This window comes from Lobosporangium transversale, assembly GCF_002105155.1.
Source record: "Lobosporangium transversale strain NRRL 3116 chromosome Unknown BCR41scaffold_17, whole genome shotgun sequence".
In the NCBI taxonomy this organism is placed as follows: Eukaryota; Fungi; Mortierellomycota; class Mortierellomycetes; order Mortierellales; family Mortierellaceae; genus Lobosporangium; species Lobosporangium transversale.
The window spans coordinates 280,432-301,055 of record NW_019028995.1 but is presented as its reverse complement, the minus strand read 5'-3'; the positions used below and the strand labels follow the sequence as shown (position 1 = coordinate 301,055).

Genomic DNA, 20,624 nt, shown 5'->3' with positions numbered 1-20,624 from the left:
GCCAAATATTTTATATTGGCGCCTCAACTTAAAACACTTTTTGTCCCACTTTTTGGCATCTTGTTCTAAGGTCGATTGCGCCCCATCAGTGCGTCAATAAATGGACAAAATCTTTTAAGGTTGGGGCGAATATAAAGAATTTGAAATTAACTCTGTCTGTTGTGTATTGTATTTCTCAGCCACTTAAAATTGATCGATGGCGCTATGATGTGACTCAATCTTAGAACAGTACACCGTATTTATACTCTTTGCTTCCTTCCAACCTCCTCCTCAAACACACTTCTCGACCTTCCACTCATCAAACACAATCATAATGTCTGCACATCTGCGTCAAGTCTTTAGTGATTGCAAAGACCAAAGTAAGCGACTACAGCTATCCCTTTCTTTCAATTGAAGGGTGTGAAAAGTTGCACAAGACTTGATACAGAAGAGAAAACACAACAACTCGGAAAGCTTTTTTTTTTTTTCTTTTCCTTTCCCTACAAGACAATGAACCATTCTCATTAAACTCGTTGTTAAACGCAATTTTACTTCATTTCATTTCAAATAGAGCGTCCTGCTTTTGTAGCATTCATCACTGCTGGATATCCACACCCTAGTGAAACGGTTGATATCATGCTCGCAATGGAGAGAGGTGGTGTAGATATCATTGAGCTTGGTGTTCCATTCACCGATCCGCTCGCTGATGGCCCCACTATTCAGGAGTCTAGTCAGGTATGAGCCTATAAATGCTTAACAAAAAAGAATCGACCACAAAAAATAAAGCTCCTATAAACAGGATGAAGGCAAATCTACAACGATAATTAACCTCATTACTGATCCAATGCACCATGGCTTTTAGGTTGCTTTGGGACATAAAGTCGATATCCCAATGTGTTTGAACATGGTCAGGGAAGCAAGAGCCAAAGGCTTGAAGACCCCTATTGTCTTCATGGGATATTACAATCCTATTCGTTGCTATGGTGAAGAGAGGATTGTACGGGACTGCAAAGATGTTGGTGTTAATGGTTTCATTGTTGTCGAATTACCTCCTGAGGAGAGTGCTATCTTCCGTGGCTATTGTAAACAATACGGGTATGTCTCACGTATCTATTACTAAAGTGATTCAGAATGTTTTACATGACAAAGCATTGATAAATGGTATCTGTTTCCGATCACTGTAAAAAGTTTGTCATATGTACCTCTGGTTGCTCCTTCCACATCCGACACACGTATTGGCCATCTGGTCCAGGTAGCAGACAGCTTCATCTACGTTCTCTCCAAGCTCGGAGTCACTGGTGCCTCTGCCACTGTTAATTCCGAACTCCCAAACCTTGTCTCGCGCATTCGCCGTCACACCAATATGCCATTGGCTGTCGGATTTGGTGTTTCTAACCGAGAGCAGTTCCATACTGTTGGAACCTATGCCGATGGCGTTGTTATTGGAAGTAAAATCGTCACAGTTCTCCGCGACTCAGGTAAGTTTATCTGCTATCATTGAATACAAAGATCGCTTATCTATTCGTTAATCTTTTCTTTATACTAATTTCTAAAACTACTTGATATTAGCTCCGGGAACTGGTGCAGATGCTGTATATAACTATGTTAAGGATGTGTGTGATCGCACTGGTGCACCTGGTAATGATGCCTTCATTTGTATCGATATTATTATACATTTTTTGAATACATGGTTGTGTAATTGTACGAAGAGAGAAACTAATTCTTTATTGTCCATACGCTTTAGATCGACAAATTGTCCATGAAGAATCTCATCTTCCACTCAATTATACTGTATGACATTCAAAAAAAAAAAAAAGCTAATTGTCTGTTACTTTAATGTATTACTAACAACTTGTACTTTTTTGATGGATAGCACTCTCACTTGTTAGACCCTCGCTTTGGAGAATTTGGTGGGCAGTATGTCCCTGAAGCCCTGGTTGATTGTTTAAGTGAGTTAGAGGCCGCATATGTTGAGGCCAAGAAAGATCCATCTTTCTGGGAGGAATTCAGGTCTTACTATCCATACATAGGTAGACGCTCAAACCTGACGCTCGCTGATCGATTAACTGAGAAGATTGGAGGCGCAAGAATCTGGTTGAAGCGTGAGGATTTGAACCATACTGGATCACACAAGATCAACAATACTATTGGGCAGATCTTGTTGGCTAAGAGACTGGGAAAGAAGAGAATCATTGCAGAGACTGGTGCTGGTCAGCATGGTGTCGCCACCGCAACTGTATGCGCCAAGTTTGGTTTGGAGTGTGTCGTATATATGGGTGCTGATGATTGTCGACGCCAAGCCCTGAACGTCTTCAGAATGCGCATCTTGGGCGCCACAGTCATTCCTGTCTCTTCTGGTGCAAAGACCCTCAAAGATGCCATCAACGAGGCAATGAGAGACTGGGTCTCCAACGTCACCAGCACACACTACTTGGTCGGCTCTGCCATCGGACCCCATCCTTTCCCTACCATTGTGCGTGATTTCCAATCTGTTATTGGTACTGAAGCAAGAGAGCAAATGCTGGAACAGGCTGGTCGCTTACCTGATGCTGTCGTTGCTTGTGTTGGAGGGGGCAGCAACGCTATTGGTCTTTTCTACCCCTTTATTGAGGACAAGACTGTTCAGATGATTGGTGCTGAAGCTGGTGGGTCTGGCACTCATACTGAAGAACATTCTGCTACTTTGGCTGCTGGAACCGTTGGTGTCTTCCACGGAACTAGAACCTACTTGCTTCAAGACGATACTACCGGTCAGATCAAGGAAACACACTCGATCTCTGCAGGTCTGGACTACCCTGGTGTCGGACCTGAACACGCTTGGTTGAAGGACACTGGCCGAGCCAAGTACATCCCTGTGGACGATAGCCAATGTTTGATCGGATTCCGCTATCTCTGCCAGACAGAAGGAATTATCCCTGCACTTGAGTCATCCCATGCACTCTATGCTGCCATTGAGACTGCTAAGGAGCTGGGCCCCGGCAAGGATGTCCTTGTTACTGTGTCGGGACGTGGCGATAAGGATGTCGAGTCTGTTGCCAAAGCTCTTCCAAAGCTAGGACCCATCATTGGATGGAACCTTGAACTTCCAAAGATCTCTGATAATTATTAAAATTTTGGTATTGTGGCGCAGCTATGCACGTGACAATACGATTAGAACGCGTAGTTTGTTGTGGCACGATCATTAAGTCTTGGGAATAATTTTAATTGTCGCGTCGATGAGCTCTTTAGCAAATATGTGTAATCAAATATGATCAAAAAGATATTTATTGCCATATGCCATAGATGTTTTTTTTCTGGTGTTGAGAACGTTGTGGGAAGATTTTTTAAAAAATTTACTGTGAATGTATAACATTTGTGAAGTCATTCGAAGTGGACAATGCCTTGGCTCTTGAATGGTCTCTTATTACGAGATAACTTTTTTAAGGAGGATCATGGGCAAGGGGGAATGCAAGAGCAGCTTTGTACAATTGTTATAGAGGTAGATGCGTTCTGGACTAAACACAACATGCGTCAACAGTGAAGCGATAGGATGAGGCATAATATATAGATATTTGGTAGGTATTGAAATATAAAAAAAAAAAAAAAATGAGCACCAACTTTGTTCCCTTTTTTTATATTTGTTTACTATCTATACATGAGTATACATAATAGAACAAAAAGTTTTGGTGGAATGAAAAGACTGCGACACTGCGATTTTGGACTGGATCTGGATATGCAATTAAATAACATTCAGGAAGGAATTGTTTGTATAAATGTTTACAAACACTTCATGTTCATGTACTTCCATTTCAATGACCAATGCAGGAGTCAGAATGTTTACAATTGAACGATGGTCAATAAGAAAATAAAAAAAAAATAAAAAATAAAAAATAAAAAGAGGGGGGCAGACATTTGTCAACAACTTTTTCCGCCCCTCCGTCTCCTCTTCTTGTGTCAACAAGAAACTTGCACGAATCAGAACAAAAGATCTCGCTCTCTCGCTTGCTTTTCTGTCTCCTTTTCTATTTTACATAATTTCAGTTCATGCGCAAGATTCTGATGAAAAGGAAAATGCCATTCTCTTCGCCTTGTACAGGGGAAAAGCAGCTTTTGGGTTTTTTTTTTTTTTTTTTTTTTTTTTTTTTACCACAAACAATGGGACAATTGGTTCTTCCAAAGGCTTTGACTATGTTCCCACCTATAAAGAACTGTATACCGATAGGTGCAACAGCCCGGTATTACGAGAAAACCTACACTCCAGCCTCGTAAAAATGCCTCAATCCTCCATGTATTTGTCTGACAGGAGCAAAGGGAAAAAAAAAAAATGGTCCAAGTGGTCAATGATTATTCTAGGTACTAAATAATGGTATATACCAGCATAAACTCACTTGATATGAGAAGCCGAAATATCAAATGTCAAATGTAAAATATTCAGAGGGGTGAATATTCATCCAATTTCCATTTTCCGTACAACGGTTAAGAAGGTAGGTTCTACGGATTGAGTTAATTCGTCATTCTTTTTTGTCTCCTTGACCGTTGTAGAAGCTTAGTAACAAGTTGGCCTTCTAACAAGTTTGACCGACTCTAACCAGCTATGCTCTCTCTCTATGTTTTCCTGGTTTTTTTTTTTACGGTCTATAATTCAGGTATTAGCGAACTAGTGTGTTTGTATTTTGAGATGAACGAAGGGGAGGGGGAGCATTTGGATGGTGTTGTTTGGGCGTAACGTAAGATGTGGTTTTAAAAAAATAAAAATAAAAATGTTGTCATTCTCAACGGTCCACTATGAGTTTGGACACTGAAGAGAGAGAGCAACCTTCCAAGGATTCAGTCCTTCCCCCCCTTGTCCCTTGTCCCTTTTTTTTTTTTTTTTTTTTTTTTCTTTGTAATGTCGGTGTATAAGTTGATCTTTAAAAAAAAATAAAAAAAATAAAAAAAAACAAAAAACAAAAAACCAAGATATAAACTGCGATTATCCAATAGGTGTAGTTGGGATAGATTCTTTGTTAGGAGCTCTTAGTTAATATCTTATATCAAGACGGGGAGAGAAGGGGGAGGGAGTGGGAGTGGGAGTGGGAGTGGGAAAGGTGAATTGAAGGGAACTACTGACTGTTAAGAATGAATGAAAGTAAAAAAAAAAAAAAAAAAAAAAAGGAACCGTTTTTGGGGGGTTTGAGGGGTGGACAGAAGTTAGCAAAAAAATAAAATAAAAAGAAGTTTCTTAAAAAAAAAATAAAAAAAAAAAAAATGATGCTGCGCTTTTAAGGAAAAAGAAAAAAAAAAAAAAAAAAAAAAAAAAGACGTTGACGATCTCAAACTGAAGCGTGTATCTCGGACATGATCAGATGTTGAAAATCATTCAGGCGTAAATGCTCGTTGAAGAGAGACGAGATGATATTCGTCTCTTCTCTCATGACGTAAATACTTGCGAGGATACGAAGCAGTAAAAAAAAAAAAAAAAAGGCAGAAGGCGGTGGTACTACAGAGCCACAACAAGACGCGTCTGAAAAACTCACCAGATTGTCCGTGCATAGTCGAAGAACAAATAAAGTTTAATGAGACCTATCCTCACCTCTATCTCTTGGCGGCATCTGATTACTTTCGAGTTGACCAACTTGGCTCGTGTTCAACATCATAAATCCGCAACAGGTTACGCGCGGCCGTTGTTCCACCACATCGCCGTTGGTTGGTTCATGCCTGGCCCCTATTGTTCACCCAAAGGCATATTGTGCCATTTGAAATGTATAAGGTCTCCGTTTTTTTTTTTAAAAAAAAGTAATGAAGCTATGGATGATTTTTGGTAAAGATAGCGCCTCAAATACACGTCAATGCCATAAAGATTACTATTGTTGGCTTTTTTCTGTATCGGATCTGACATCAATTTGGACATCTATAGAATATAATGAATGGTTCGCACAGGCCTTGTTGGCGTTCCTTCGCTAGCCTTTTTTTTTTTTTTTTTGTTTTCACTGGCCTATTCTAGCATATTTCTAGCAGGTTCTCGGACTTAGCAGTTTGCTAAACCTGCTTTAGGCTAATTTAAGGAGACGTAGTTGAGAATAAGTTTCCCAAGCCTATGGGCCAGGAGATATTAATGAATTCATTCGTGCAATCCCTTTTATTCGTTGTGGAAATTTTATACTCCTCTGATCTGCCAAGAGACAGCAGTGGAAACTTGAAGCCTCCTGGTCGATGTTAACTTTTCAGATAGGAGAAAATGTCAAGAGCTTTTTTTTTTTTTTTTTTTTTTTTTTTGACGGCATATTCCGCCATGCTTTTAGACTCCTCATTGTGGGTCCGAGGAAATAAGGGGTGATTAAACAGCTCATAAATTGGAAGATGAGATATTGGCAAAGTTGAATTGTACTTTATTCAATCAGTCTGTTCTTTCAGTACTTTGAGTGTATTCATTCATACATGTACAGAGAAAGATGCAGACAGTTCATGCTTCCGACCTTTAAGTTGATACCAAAATTCCTGCCTTAGCAATAATGCAAAAAAAAAAAAAAAAAAAAAACTGAATAACCAATATTTAATATAATCATAATCAATATAAGGCATTAAAATAAAATAGAATAGTAATGGTAATGGTAATTCAGTTATTCTTTATTTATTTTGTATTCCTTGTTGGTTACTCATGAGATCCTCAAGTTTGTCTCATTCAATTGTCTGCAAGATTTTTTTAGATTACCACCGGCGCAAAACCAATAAAGCAAAGGAAATAGTAAAAAGCATTGACAACGATTATATATACTCTGTTCCTTGACCCCGATATTCGATCCGTGGTTTCGAAGTATAAAAAGGTACCGATCATCACATCAACTTCTCTTCTATTGTCCGCTTGACATTTATCCTATCCTATCTGATATTGATCTCGATTTCAGTCTCAGTTCTTCACCTTCTCAAATCTTTGTTCAGTAGAACCAATTGTTTGCCCTGTTCCTGGACCCTCTATTTCTTTCTTCTGCACGTGCCGCAGTTTGAGGTACATTCCCTGTTTATATACCTTTATGGGTGTCGTGCTTTGTATTTTCCTCCACTCCAGATACGCCCATTGATTGAATGTTATTACAGTGTGGGAACATGCATGTGGATTTGACAGTCATCTCGAGAGAAAAAAAAAAAAAACTCTTTCCTTGATATCAACATGCAGAATATAATTACAGATGACTTCTGTTCACCATTCCTAATCTATCCTCATGTCTACTTCTTTATGGTCTGATGTCTTTGCACACGTTGTTTGTTTTCAATGTTATGCAGCTGAACACAAATACCCCACACCCTGATCAGAGCCTCCGTGCATAGCTATTGAAGGTAAAGGAGTGATGTGCTCAGAAGTGAACCCATGGCGTAACCATACTATGCAAAAGAGCGGGAGTGGTAATCATGGGTATGAGGCTCTCCCTTACAGAAAGTCATTTCCACAACCCTTGGAGGAAGCAAAGTGTGAGATTTCATTTTGTTCTATTTCAAATTTTATTTTTTTTATTCATCTCTTAAAACGTTCGCTGCGCTACCTTAATGAAACAATGAAAACATTAAAAAAAAAATTAGTCCGACAACTTTGTAAAAGTAACAGTTGCGCACCTTCCTGTGATGTGAACCACGAATTGGGTTTTCGACATCTCAGGTAATCCTCGCACTGGCCTCGAACTCCATTTTTGTGCACTATGACACATATCATCTTCTGGTACATCACTTGGAATCCACGCTTCTCCACACGCATCAAAGCCTGTCCAATATATCTTCACTATTATTCTAGGAGTTTGAAGGTGTCCTTCTATGGCGTTCGACACTGCTGCACTTGGCACCTTTAGTCACACTGAATTTCCCTTCCATTTCAGCAAAGCTGGATATCGCCATTAATATCTGTCGCGAGCACTCAAGCTCGTGTTAATCAAATATGTAAAGTCTATCCGTTAGGCAAAAAGGGAAGGGGAGAAGGGGAGAAGGAGAATTGTGTGAATGCGTGCATGGTAGACAGCTGTGTGTCTGATCTCTGTATTCCAAACATTCCACTTTTCTTGCCTTTTTTTTTTTTTTTTTTTAATACAAGGCATATAAAGTATTGTTCATAAAAGGCAAAATACTAAAGGATGGAAGGCATTCAGCAACTTCAACCCCTCACAGTCTTTTTCCTTTCTCTGTTGATACTACGCCCTTGAAAATCCTCTCTCCCCTTGATTTTCAACAACAAAGAAATAGCTATACCTTTTCTACAATAAGCATTTTCTAGTTTCTTGCATCGGCGTGGTGACCCTGGCCATTTGAGACAAATCATCCATTCCCAATGCTTTTGCAGTTTCTTGTTATGCTTACGATCCGTGGTTGATACCTTTTTTTCTAATCTGCCTTTCTCATCCTTATTGTTTTTTTTTTAAGCATAGCAGACACAAACAGACTGGGATTTATTTGTCCTAGCCCTTTGTTCACACGAACGGATACAAGCCTTTCTTTTTTTTAGTCTAAGTTGATATCACCCAGCAGTAAACGAACTTTTTGCTTGCAGGCAGCAAACTAGTCCAAGTTCGATATAGACATTCAATTGGATCATCCATCTTTCCTAGTGATCACATACACAAACATCCAAGAACGCGTTATAGTCTTAAAAAAAAAATAATAATAATAATAAGAACCGCGGGAATCGATTTGCTCACAACTCGCGCTGATTCATTTTCCCTCACCTCACCCCAGCTACAAAAGAACGATAACAAACAAAGCACAAAGCACAATAGTGAAAAGCACAAAAGCAAACAAACAAACAAACAAAGCACAAGGCGCCCACCTTTTACAATCTTCAACACCTCCCGTCTTCTCTGTGGTCATTCAGTTTCTATTCAAAAACACTACATTGCCTAACCAAAGACATGTAAGTAACAGTAATATGTATATATATATATATATATATAAATATATATATATAAAACAAAGCTTTTATATACCACAGAGTATGAGCAGAGGACCCTTCCGACAAAACCTTCTTTCTCTTTCTTTTCGTCTGCAAAGACTCCCTTGACACATACTAATACATACATACAGTACATACACTCTATACCCACATACACACCTATCAAAAGAGATTCTCACCACCAAATGTTTACACGTTCAAACAGCATAAAATATTCAACACTCAATTCAATCCATTCATACATAGAAGCACGTACACATCGCTTTTCTTGTCACCATTTCATCAACGACTATATAGATCCAGCTTTTAAACCCTCATTTCTTTTTCTCTTTTCTTTCCTCTCTCCTTTCAGTTGAAGACAGCCTATCTATCGATCTATCCCTCTTTGCTCTCTCTCTCTTTTTTTTATTTTTTTTATTTTTTTTATTTTTTTTTTTATTTTTTTTTATTGAAGAACTTAATATACCCTCTTCTTGTTAACATAACACGACTCTCATTTCTTTACTCAACTCCTTCCTCAGTTAAAGCAGAAGTAGCACTAAGTCACAGCCTCCCTCCATTGTCATTGAACTTTATTAACTTGCCTATCGCCAACCACCGACAATTGCAACAACTACACACGGGCGCTACAACGTTCACAGCGAATCAAAATACTGTTAATATTTGAGTGTTTCTCGCACACTCTTCTCCCCTCAACCAATTCCAGCATATCCATGCTTGGTGAAATCAACGCCTCAGCAACATCTTCCCCATTGACCCAACAACTTTTTCATTATCAACTGATGAGTCCCTTACAACAAGCCTGTGTTACCATCCCACAGCTACCTCAGGCTATCGACGGTGGTCGATTGATCTTACAGGACATGCTCGGTGTTGGTGCCTATGGTTCTGTATACAGAGCTGTCGACACCCAATCAGGCCAGAGTTATGCTGTTAAGAGTCTAAACAAGACGGGGCTGGACTCGAGGCAACGTGCATTCCAGAGCCACGAGGCAAAACTTCATGCCCTCGTCTCCGGTCACCCAAATATTGTCACACTCCACAGGATTATTGAAGAGAATGATCATCTCTATATGGTGCTTGACTGTGGAGTAGAAGGTGACCTGTTTTATACCATCACAGAACGTGGAGGTTTTATTGGGAACACTTCAGTTATCAAGGCAATCTTTGTCCAAATTGCTAGTGCTGTCATGCATTGCCATGAAAACGGTGTTTATCATCGCGATCTAAAGGTAAAAAAAAAAAAAAAAAAAAAAAAAAAAGAGAACTCTGTTACATACCCAAGAATGCTCCCTCTACCTATGCCCCTTCCCAACTTTTACTTCCCTACCCTCTGTATCCAGGCAACTCTTTTTGGGTCGCCCCTTCCCTTGGCCTAGCCCACGCTCTCCCTTCTGGGTTATTCAGCACACGCGTAATTGGACTGCTTCACTCCCACCTACTAAAACCGGCCAATGAGATGAAGACTCACACCATAATTAACTTACAATCAGCATAAAAAAAAAAAAAAAAAAAAAAATCTGATTGAAGACTAATTTTTTTTTTTTTTAAATATTTTATTTTTAAATGTACAAACTCTAGCCTGAAAATATTATTATGTTTGGTCAATGTACGAAATTGATTGACTTTGGTCTAGCAACGACAGAAAAGACCTCAAATGAATTTGGATGTGGCTCCACATTCTATTTGTCCCCAGGTAAGATAAAGAGACCAGGGGTTGTGACCTGTGTACTACGTGGATATTTCGGATATGTTTCACGGGGACATTTAAAATGAACAAAAGAGAACGATGGATTTAGCATTGGGAAGATTAGCATTAACGAAAAAAAAAAAAAAAAAAAAAAAATGTCTTGCATTTAAAAAATCTGTGTCCTATTAGAATGTCAAGGGGGTTATGTTGAGACGGTCAAATCTTATGATAGTGCAGCCAACGATGTATGGTCCCTTGGCGTGATCTTGATTAACCTAGTCTTTGGCAGGAACCCATGGAAGCAAGCCTGTCCTAGGGATGAGACATTCTCGGCTTATGTCCTCAATAATGACTTTTTGCAAACTATTCTACCCATGTCGCCCGAGCTGAATGAGATCATCAAGTCCGTATTTTGTCTCAATCCAAAGAAGCGTATCACTTTGTCTGAGCTAGTCAAGCGCGTACAAGCCTGCAGTACTTTCACGACGCCTGAATTCCTTGCCTTCTCCAGCGCCTCTGCAGATGCTTCTGAAACAATGGATGAAGCTGCTGTAAGAGGAGTAGCGGGTTCAGATATAAGACAGGCTGCAAGGCAGAATGACAAGCTCTATAACAATGGTGATAAAGAAGATTCTGGAGTTGATTTGCGATCACTGGCATAGGATGTTGATGCGTACTTTTATTTTTTATTTTTTTTTTCCTCCTTTGTCCCTTGGCTTTTGGCCTGAGCGAGATAATTGGAAAAAAAAAAAAAAAAAAAAAAAAAGACAACAACAAGAATGAACCTGGATTGTCAAAGCGGAACATGCACACATCTGTGCAACAGGCGAAAAAAAAAAAAAAAAAAAAAGGTTCAAATTCTTAACTATTCTATCATGTCGAAGGTACCCAGACCAGGTATCCTCCCATTCCTATCCTATCATTTTGCATTCGCTTGTTCCATACACCATTCGTTGTATTCATACCCTTTTTTTTTTTTTTTTTTTTCTCCTTTTAAGTTTTACTGCGATATTGTCCTACTGTATTGTTACATTTATATATATATATCTTCATACTTTTTATCTTTTTTTTTTTCTTTCTTTTTTTTTTTTCTCTATTCTATTCACTTCAAGGAAGGAGAAAAAAAAAAAAAAAAAAAAAACACTTGTACAAATACATTTTTATTAAAACAAAACATTTATTTCATAAATGTATATATATACATAACATAACATACATACATTTTTAATGACTCTTTCTATGGCTCGTGCCACAATATTATCGATCGTCAAACAATGAAGGCCAGGAAAGTAATATGTGGGAGGGAAAAAAAAAAAAAAAAAAAAAAAAAAAAAAAAAACTTTTGTGAAAAATAAATTTACGACTGGGTCTACAATCCAGGATAAACAATTTTTTTTTAATTGTATAGATATTATTTGTTATTGTTCCTTAATAAAAAAAAAAAAAAATGTTTCTCTAAGATTTACAGATCCATAGATCAAGTTAAAAAAAAAAAATATTGAACATGTATCAATAGGTTCAAAAAGAAAAAAAAAAAAAAAAAAAAAAAGTCCGAGCGTCCGGGCTGGGAGAACTGACCCAAACCTTGACACATTGGGCACATTGGGCACATTGGAGGACTCTTTAGCCCAAATCGCTCGCCCCGCATAAATAAAGAAAAAAAAAAAAAAAAAAGGAGGAGGATGACTTTATGTGTTACTGGATACAGCTTTGTTCTCAAAGGTCTGGGAGCTCGTGATTCACGCTTTTTTTTTTTTTTTTTTTTTTTTTTAAAAAAAAAAAAAAAAAAGCAGGAACTGTAGGAGCTGCTCGCTTAACACTTTTAACCTTTTGTATCAATCACAACTTATGCATCAATACCCTCATTTCTGAACAGTTTGGAAAGGATCAGGAGAAAAAGCAAGCTTTAGACCAGGAAAAGCAAGCTTCAGATGAGGAAACAAGAAAAAAAAAACTGCGATGTTGATGAGTTTTCTCTGTCATTCTCTCAGGGGAGAAAGATTTCCTTCCTTGAACGCCTTTAGTACTTAAACAAGGCACTAGTGGTGGTGAATCAACTATTTGAGCTCTACGCATGATAGGTAATAATATGCACTATACAGATATATATATATATATATATATATATATTTGGTATATATATATATACTTGATGGACACAATGCTCTTTCTGGTCTAGTCTAGATCAAATTGATAGAAATGATACGATGTGGTCTTTTTCTTTTTTTTTTTTCTTTTTTTCTTTGACCACTGGGTGGTGCAGAGATGATAAACTTGTTGATCTATGAGATTCACGTAATTTTCGTTACTTTATTCAGTTTCATTCATAAGATTTTAATGTATTTCATTACAAGTCGTTAAAAAAGCAATCATCTCGAGCAGTTCTGTTACCCAGTCTGCAAAACTCATAAAAAAGTAGGGGTTCTTTTTTTTTTTTTTTTTTTTTTTTTTCCTCGTTGCTGTTGTTGTGTTTTCCGCGGCAGTATCGTATTGGTTGTGTTTGTCTTTTTTTTATTCCAGTCGCGTTTTTTTTTTTTTTTTTTTTTTTGTGTGCGTGTTGCTTCTCGTTCGTACCCTTCATACTAGGGCTCCACCATGGATGAATCTTCATCGCCGTTTACCTGTTGATCTAGGTGTGATTGCTGCCTAGGCTTTTGCTGCTGATGCTGCTCTTGTTCATGCTGCTGAAGGCTCGGCAGCATAGACACCTCCGCTGTCGTTATCGGATCATCATTAGAGTTTGTAAGGGGTTCGTTCACTATTATGCCCTTCTGTGACAGGGACGACTGCAAGCTCTTGATTCCCATTCGAACTTCTTCTACCCTATCATGATCTTCAGCTCGGCCCATACCATCGACATCGTCACTATTCGTATAGACACCACCTCTAGGCCTCTCGCCTCGACTCTCCCTACGAAATGCACGGGGTCTGGGGACTGGGTACTCATATATAGCATCATTCACCTCGTACGATGGATTCCTAGGCCTAAAATGACGCGCATCTGGCTCCATATGACGTGTTTCACCTGTTAGAGGCCCTCTTTCCTTTAATATCCTTGATCCTTCAGATGCCAAGGATGCTCTCTGTCCGTCATCTTCCAGTTCGTCTTGTTCAGCAAGTGTGAAGGTTCCATGTGCGCGCTGCTGCTTGTGCTGGAACGAGACTTGCTGTCTTAGATCATGCACATGCTCATTTTCCTCTTCTTCCATAGCCGCGGTATCTGCCTCGCGATCACAACTATTGCCTTTATGCTCCTGATGTCCAGCATCATGGCTTTGGGCAGGTGCTCTAGAGGTACGCTCCCGCACACCTCGATCTTCATCCCCAGACATCTCCATGTCTTCTTCCGATGGAGAGAATGGCTCGACAGAGTTAAACAGCAGAGCTGAGCCTGCTCCTCCGAGGCGACTCTTTCCGGGATCAGGCAAAGGGGGTGCTTGAAGGTCGGATGCATAGGTGGTTTCTTGCTCAGACTGACAATGCAAGGAGTATTGACCTAGACTAGGGCTACTAACTATTTTACGTGATTGGGCTCGACTATCAGAGCTAGGGAGGGGCGAAGGAGGATTCGCGCCTGCCCCTTGGCGAGAATCTGACGATCCATTACCAGCACTACTATTGATACTAATAGTGAGCGGCTGCTTGGAGGCAAGGGGCGATAGCATCGAGTGCTGGGGTGGGGGGCTACCGATACGACTCATTAGACTATCGCTGATATGTCCCTCTCTCTTGGGACTCTGGCCGAAGATGGGAGGGGGAGATGAAGAAGGTGAATGATGTCTCTGCTGCTGGGGTGAAGAGCTCATCCGCCCAAAAGTGAACTGCTCTTCGCTCTTAAGAGGTGGGGACGTAGGCTGCTGATGTAGCAGAGAAAATGACCCAAACGACGCCGTAAGTGGAGTGGATGTCATTCGCTTCAGGGTACCACTGGCTACAGTGGACTGCCCAGGTGTAGGCGAAATGGGCGAAGATGATGCCTCATCGCCCCCGATGCCTCCAATGTCGTTCGGTCGTCTGAATTCTGGTAGGTCAGGAACCTCATCCATTGAAAGACGACCACTTGCCTAAATTTCAAGATTTTGCCACATCAAAAAAGTCGTGTTAATATAAAAATATTGGACAAGAAGCATGTTCGTGCACACTTGGATGATATTCCATCTACTTACGACTAGGCCAGCCCAGTCCATATACATTTTGATCGTCAGCTCCAGATGATAGTCCTCCGCCAATACTACACAACCCCACGGGTGTTTACGGCACCTACTTCCATACTTGGTCTGCAACTGCTGTGCATACTCGACTACTTCCGAGAACTGGACAGTAGTCTTGTTATTGCCATTGCCGCTATTTGAAATATGTTGTGGCACCGGAGGAATAGTGCCTGAGACAGCTGGGCTAGTTATAGGCGACGACACCACTCCGTTTGCCCTCCGGTGACGCTGGCTAGTTACAGAGGAGTTTCCTGTCGCTCCTCGGCTAGCAGGAGAGGTTGAACCTATTGATGAAATGGATCCTGGAGGCGAAAGTCGGCTCTGAAGATATGCGTCTGAGCTACCCCAGCGGAAATGGCCACCAGCCTCATTCTCACGAGGGCCGGGAGATGGTGTTGTGACAGGATACTCTCGATGGCTCGATTCGCTTTGTCGTTGATACAAATGGGCATCAGAAGGCATAGGATCCAACTTTTTCAAGCAAAGAGTATAAAAAAAAAAAAAAAATTAGTAATAATAATAGTTTTGTTCGCCTTTCGTCAACAGCATATTCCTTCTGTCCGTACCCTATATTTCGAAATAAGCTTTTTTTTTTTTTTTTTTTTTTTTTTTTTTTGGACGTGTGCTTATGCGTGTGTGTGGTAGCTTAAGCGTTGACTTACCGCTGATCCTTTGACTTGAATACGCAAGGTACCTGTGGAAGCATGTCGCTTCAACGCTACGCGCTCTCGGTGATCCTCATCCATATCTTCAAGGGTATCGACATCCAGCTCATCAGCGTCTCTTGTGCCACGTTCATGGTCTTCAAGTCCATCGCCTTCGAGGCTCGTTGGGGATACGAGTCGAGCTAAGCTCGTAGGAATATTTATAAAAGATTAGCATTAGAAAAAAAAAAAATCCAAGTCCAACAATATGTTTCCTACCTGCTCGTTCAGAATTAAGCTCATATCTCTTCCGTTTGACATTGGACCCATTCGACATTGATGGTGGTGATTGCTGTGCAAGCTGAATCTCTGAGCTTGACATTGGCGAGCTTGTTGTACTTGTAGAGGTGACTGGAGAAACCTCGCTTAGGGTATGGGAATGGCCTTTGTATCGTGTTTGAGGTGTATCAACAATTGAACGATCCTCCTGCATGTGGTGCGATGGTAGCTGTACAGGGGCTGAGTGAAAAGACGAGGCCCTACTGGACTCGTGAGGAGCTTGAGGTTGAGGCCGCTCAGAATATAAATGGTGCTGTTGCCTCTGGCTGTGTGATGGGGGTGGAGGGTCTTCATATTGGTTTTGATGTTTCTTCGATCCGACAGTGAACGAGGCAGAGTAGCTCTGTTGTTGTTGGTAGTGGTGGTGGTGGTGGTGCTGCTGCTGCTGAGAGTAGTGTGGCGATGGATTCGAGCTGCTGGTGATTGATAAGCTTGCAATCTTGGATGTATCGATAGGCGCGGATGTAGAGGGACGGATATGATGGCTTGGATGGTATCCAAAATTGCCACCAGCACCACCATTGCTCTCAATAGGAACTGGATGCAGTGTGAGTTCTTTCAACAACGCCACGACTTGTTCGTCATACCGGACATCGTCCCATGCAAAGCCCAGGTTTTCTTGATGCTTCTTGAGTCCATTAACGTACCAATGAAGATTGCTGGATTTGATCCTCTTGGACTGGTGATGTAAATACTTTAGAATGGCTTCCTTTGAGATTGGGTACAGCGTTCCATCTGGATTCAGCAAGTTAAGCTCCTCTGCAATTTTAGAATATGTTCGCCAGGCAGTTGCGTATGGATCTTTCCTCTTTGGAGGAGCCGTTCCTGCTGCATTTCCTGTTTGCTTCATTCCTGGGGCTGCACTTACAGTAACGGGAGCGGAGCGATGTCCCGCTGCTGGAAGATGACCTGCAGAAGCACTATGGTGTAAGCGTGGTTGATACGACTGCTGATAGTGTGAAGATGAGCCAGGCGTCGTGTATTGTGGATATGGATGGGAGGGTGAGTTGGAAGAAAAGGAACGCGAGTGAGGGCGTCGTGTGAAGGATGGATCAGAGGATTGAATAACAGGTATATTAGCAGGGTAGCGGCCTGGAAGATGCTGTGATTGATCATCAGTCTTGGATGAAGGTGAATGTAGATGATGATGCTGAGATGTATGGGACCGAGACTGGGATGATTGGTATGGTGGTTGCGAATGGTTCTGCTGTCGCTCTTGATCATGCCCATGATGTGGCTGCTGCTGCTGAGAACGCATGCTTTGTTGATGAGAACTGGATGGCCGGTACTGAATGCTTTGTCCGTCTTGTGGAGGGTTCATCGGTCTTTGATATGAAGAGGGTGCTTCTTGATCCATGTACTCGCGCTGGTACTGTTGTTGCTGGTTTTGATATTGATGATGCTGCTGTTGGTGATGTTGATGTTGCTGTGGTGATGACTGCTGTTCATGATATGAGTGTGGATGAGCATGCATCGTTGAGGCGTGACTATTGGATCGATTCATTTTGCAGACTTTTGTTTTTTTTCTTTTTGTGTTGATGTGTTGATCAAGTAGATAATAAGCAATAAGTTGAATGTTTTGTTCATGGCAACATGTAAACACATGTACAAAGTGAAGGTTAATGCAAGTGTGTCAATGATGGGTTCGTGTTTCAGGGGTTCTCAAAAAAAAAAAAAAAAAAAAGATGGATGGATATGGATGGATATGGATGGCGAATACAAAAATGTATAAATAATTTACACAAAAGAGTGGTCTGGACAAAATTTGTTTACAATTATTTCATCAATTTAATGAGCCAGTATCAATGAGATGCGCCATATAAAAAACCATTACAAGTAACGTTGAGAATAAGGCGATGGAAGATTAGAGGGAGAGAGCAAGACGAGCAGGAATGTGACAAGTTGTGTGAAGAGAAGGTATAGACATGAGGCTCTCTGCATTTTGTTTGGTGACAGGACTAGATTGGTCATTTCATTTACCTGGAATTGGGAGGAGAGTACTCAAATGGACGTGGACTCTGGTGAGCGGGTATAATGCGAATGTTTCTATTGAGAGAGAGAAAGAAAAGAGGAACAATCCAATCGATCGTTAGATAGGACTAAAAAGGAAGCAATAATAAAAAGAGAAATGGATGTCAAATGAATGAATGGGCAAAGTGTGGGAGAGGTAGAGAAATGAAGAGAGAGGAAGAGGGAGGGGAGAGCTGTTGGCGTAGGATATTACAATAAAAAAAAAGTAGATCTGTTGTACTCCTAAAATGTGACAAATGATGGTAATGAACCATCGCAATTGAGCTGCTTAAGAAATGCACAAAGCGCTATGGCTCTGTAAGGAACATCATAATGCAATTAATATAATCGCTGATTACAATTTTTCCGTTGAACCCTGATCTGAGATCCCAGACTCAAAAATTATGGTTGTCTGGTTTTTCTCTCCTCTCTCTCTGGTGTTCAAGCATTTTTTTTTTTTTTCCTTTTGCACCCCTGCATGTTACTTTTTTCCTTTTTTTATAGGCAGACTTTCATGATCAGAGAATAAACAACGAAGAAAGGGGCCTTGTCCTTTTTTTTATATTTATCTCATTGTTGCATCAGATCAAAGTATCAACAGACAAAAGCATCATGCATCATTCTCCTAAATTAATTCTTCACGTATAGCACAAAAGATAACAAAAGAATGAATGAATGATGGAGATGAAGATGGATACCTTCTCTCTGACGACAACATTTGAAAATGAGAAAAGATAGAGAAGGTTGATTTACACGCCTATTCATTGGATTGTCGTACACCAACATTTTAAAATGCATAAGCACAGAATCGGTTTTTTTTTTTTTTTTTTCCTTTTTTCTTTAAGCATGAAGCTTTGAGTATCCCATTGTCTGGACCAATGCTCACGAGTAGGCAATCAATGGTTACCATTTAGATAAATTGCAATTATCTGATCCTTTTCATCAAGCATATATATATATATTAAAGCACCTTTTTTTTTTTTTTTTTTTTTTTCTTTCAAATTCGGAAGAAGGTTAATTGTTTCAAGGTAATAATTTCAATGCCAATAATAATTAGATTCTGTTTGTTGGGCAAACAAAAAAAAAACATTGCATTTAACGTTTTTGTCACTTCCCCATTCTATCCACTCTATTTCCCATTATCTTTTCACTCCACAAAAAAAAAAAAAAAAAAAAAATGAAAACAGAGGGGAAATGGATAATCAACATGACCCGCTCTTTCTTTTTTTTTTTTTCTGATCTCGAGATAAATGGTGCCCCTCTTTGTACTCATCCAGAATCATATGAATGAAGATGTACTGATATTCATTCCTACCTGGATTGATCGATTTCCCTCCAGTCGATTGCTGTTGTGTAGTCCAGTAAGAGGTCAATGATTATAGTGTCAAAAAGAAAAAAAAAAGACAGTTGTACCAGAGGGGAATGGATTAAAAAGAACCGAACAAGTGCTGAGTGAAGAACTACTGTAGAGGGATTCTATTAAGTATTAAAACATCTAGGAATTAATATTGGGGGGGGGGGGGGGAGAGGCTAGGATAGATTATTAGTTCTGATGGATTTGGAGTTGAGGATTAGATGGTCTTCCTGAAGCCGAGGAGGATAGGAGGATAGGAGGATAGGAAGGTGGAGCGTGTATCGGAGGAAGAGGAGGTAAGAAACTCGAGTCCAAAGAGGAGTCAGAGAAGAGATAATGTGTGAGATGGATGAATATAGTGGACGTTGATTGAATAGGGAAAAGAAATAGGAGGAAAAGGTAGAAAAGGTTAGCGAAGAAAAGAAGGGAAAAAAGAGCAGAAAAGACCAGAGCGCAAAGACAGAGGAAAAGAACGATTCAAAGAGCAATCTCCAGTGCTCATTTACAGCCCGTCAGTTAAAAAAGCTCCTTTTCGTGTGTGTAAATGTGTATGTGTGTGTATTTCTTTTTACAGTGCCCCACTCCCAAATAATAATAATAATAATAATAATAATGACAACGATAATGATAATGACAATGATAATGATAATGATAATGATAAAAACAATAGTATAAAATAATAAAATTACAATAATAATAATTAGATACATTTTAACATCTTTAATTCAATACTTTAATTTGATTCTCAGAGGTGACGTGCAAAACCGCGTCTCCCTCTTGCAACTCAATTATTCACAACAACATTTAAGACAACATGGTCGTGCACCTTCCCAAAAAATGGCTTCATAAACAAAAGGTAGCAAACCAAACATTATTCAATAATTATATATTTATCTGTATGTATATGTTGTATAAGTGTAAAAGTATATGCCAAGGTTATACTTTTTTTTTTTTTTGATGGGAGCATATCGATCATTGATGCGCTTTCTTCAAAGTACAACTTTATGTCGTACATGTGTGGCAGGACGAGGCAAAATGAATAAGCCTGTATAAATGGATGAATGCCCCAATGGGCAAGTGGAGCATGTCTATACAAACTGATACAAACACAAACAAAAGTTTCGATCGCAACATCTATTTGATGGTCTATCAAGAGAATAGAAGAAAGTGAGGGGAATAGGTTACTATCTCTCCTCTGTAATGCACGCCGTTAATATTTTGTTCATACCGTGGATCATGCCTATTGTTTACTGGGTGCTTCAGCAAGAAGACATTCATGAGAGAGTTTTATCAACAACAGAACTCTGTGTTTGTAATGAAAAAGATTTATAGGTCGTATATACACTGTGAGAGCAAGGCCAAATGTTTAAACAAATGCAATGGTGCAGTAAGTTTCCTCCGAAGAAAATAAAGAAAAAGTTTAATCGCAATTTAGGTAAGGCAGTTCCTTTCATCCACCATGTTTTTATATAATATTATACATATATATATATATATTAAAAAAATAAAA

The 20,624-nt window shown here is 39.7% G+C and overlaps 3 protein-coding genes across 3 annotated transcripts; 2 read left to right on the top strand and 1 right to left on the bottom strand.

Annotated features, from left to right (window-relative positions):
- Window positions 1-230: 230 nt before the first annotated feature.
- On the top strand, window positions 231-3,238 carry BCR41DRAFT_352974 (tryptophan synthase beta subunit-like PLP-dependent enzyme). The gene is made up of 7 exons (XM_022024051.1): window positions 231-359; window positions 551-714; window positions 842-1,074; window positions 1,168-1,457; window positions 1,549-1,617; window positions 1,724-1,770; window positions 1,853-3,238. The coding sequence occupies exons 1-7, from the start codon at window positions 314-316 to the stop codon at window positions 3,086-3,088; spliced, it is 2,085 nt and encodes a 694-aa protein (XP_021881629.1). The 5' UTR covers window positions 231-313; the 3' UTR covers window positions 3,089-3,238.
- Window positions 3,239-9,648: 6,410 nt separating this feature from the next.
- On the top strand, window positions 9,649-11,218 carry BCR41DRAFT_305324 (kinase-like domain-containing protein; the record flags this gene model as incomplete). The annotated part of the gene is made up of 3 exons (XM_022020785.1): window positions 9,649-10,098; window positions 10,448-10,562; window positions 10,746-11,218. 3 exons carry the CDS (start codon window positions 9,649-9,651, stop codon window positions 11,216-11,218), a joined length of 1,038 nt encoding a protein of 345 aa, XP_021881628.1.
- A 1,920-nt stretch (window positions 11,219-13,138) lies between these two features.
- BCR41DRAFT_395971 (hypothetical protein) lies at window positions 13,139-17,224 on the bottom strand (the record flags this gene model as incomplete). Its single annotated transcript, XM_022028770.1, has 4 exons — window positions 13,139-14,620; window positions 14,723-15,238; window positions 15,430-15,614; window positions 15,691-17,224. The coding sequence occupies 4 exons, from the start codon at window positions 17,222-17,224 to the stop codon at window positions 13,139-13,141; spliced, it is 3,717 nt and encodes a 1,238-aa protein (XP_021881627.1).
- Between the last annotated feature and the right edge of the window lie 3,400 nt (window positions 17,225-20,624).

Bases quoted from the DNA above. Each gene is read 5' to 3' on its own strand.
- BCR41DRAFT_352974 (XM_022024051.1), top strand. From the start codon at position 314: ATGTCTGCACATCTGCGTCAAGTCTTTAGTGATTGCAAAGACCAAA. The intron at 715-841 runs GTATGAGCCTAT...CATGGCTTTTAG, and splicing joins CTATTCAGGAGTCTAGTCAG to GTTGCTTTGGGACATAAAGT. The intron at 1,458-1,548 runs GTAAGTTTATCT...ACTTGATATTAG, and splicing joins CACAGTTCTCCGCGACTCAG to CTCCGGGAACTGGTGCAGAT.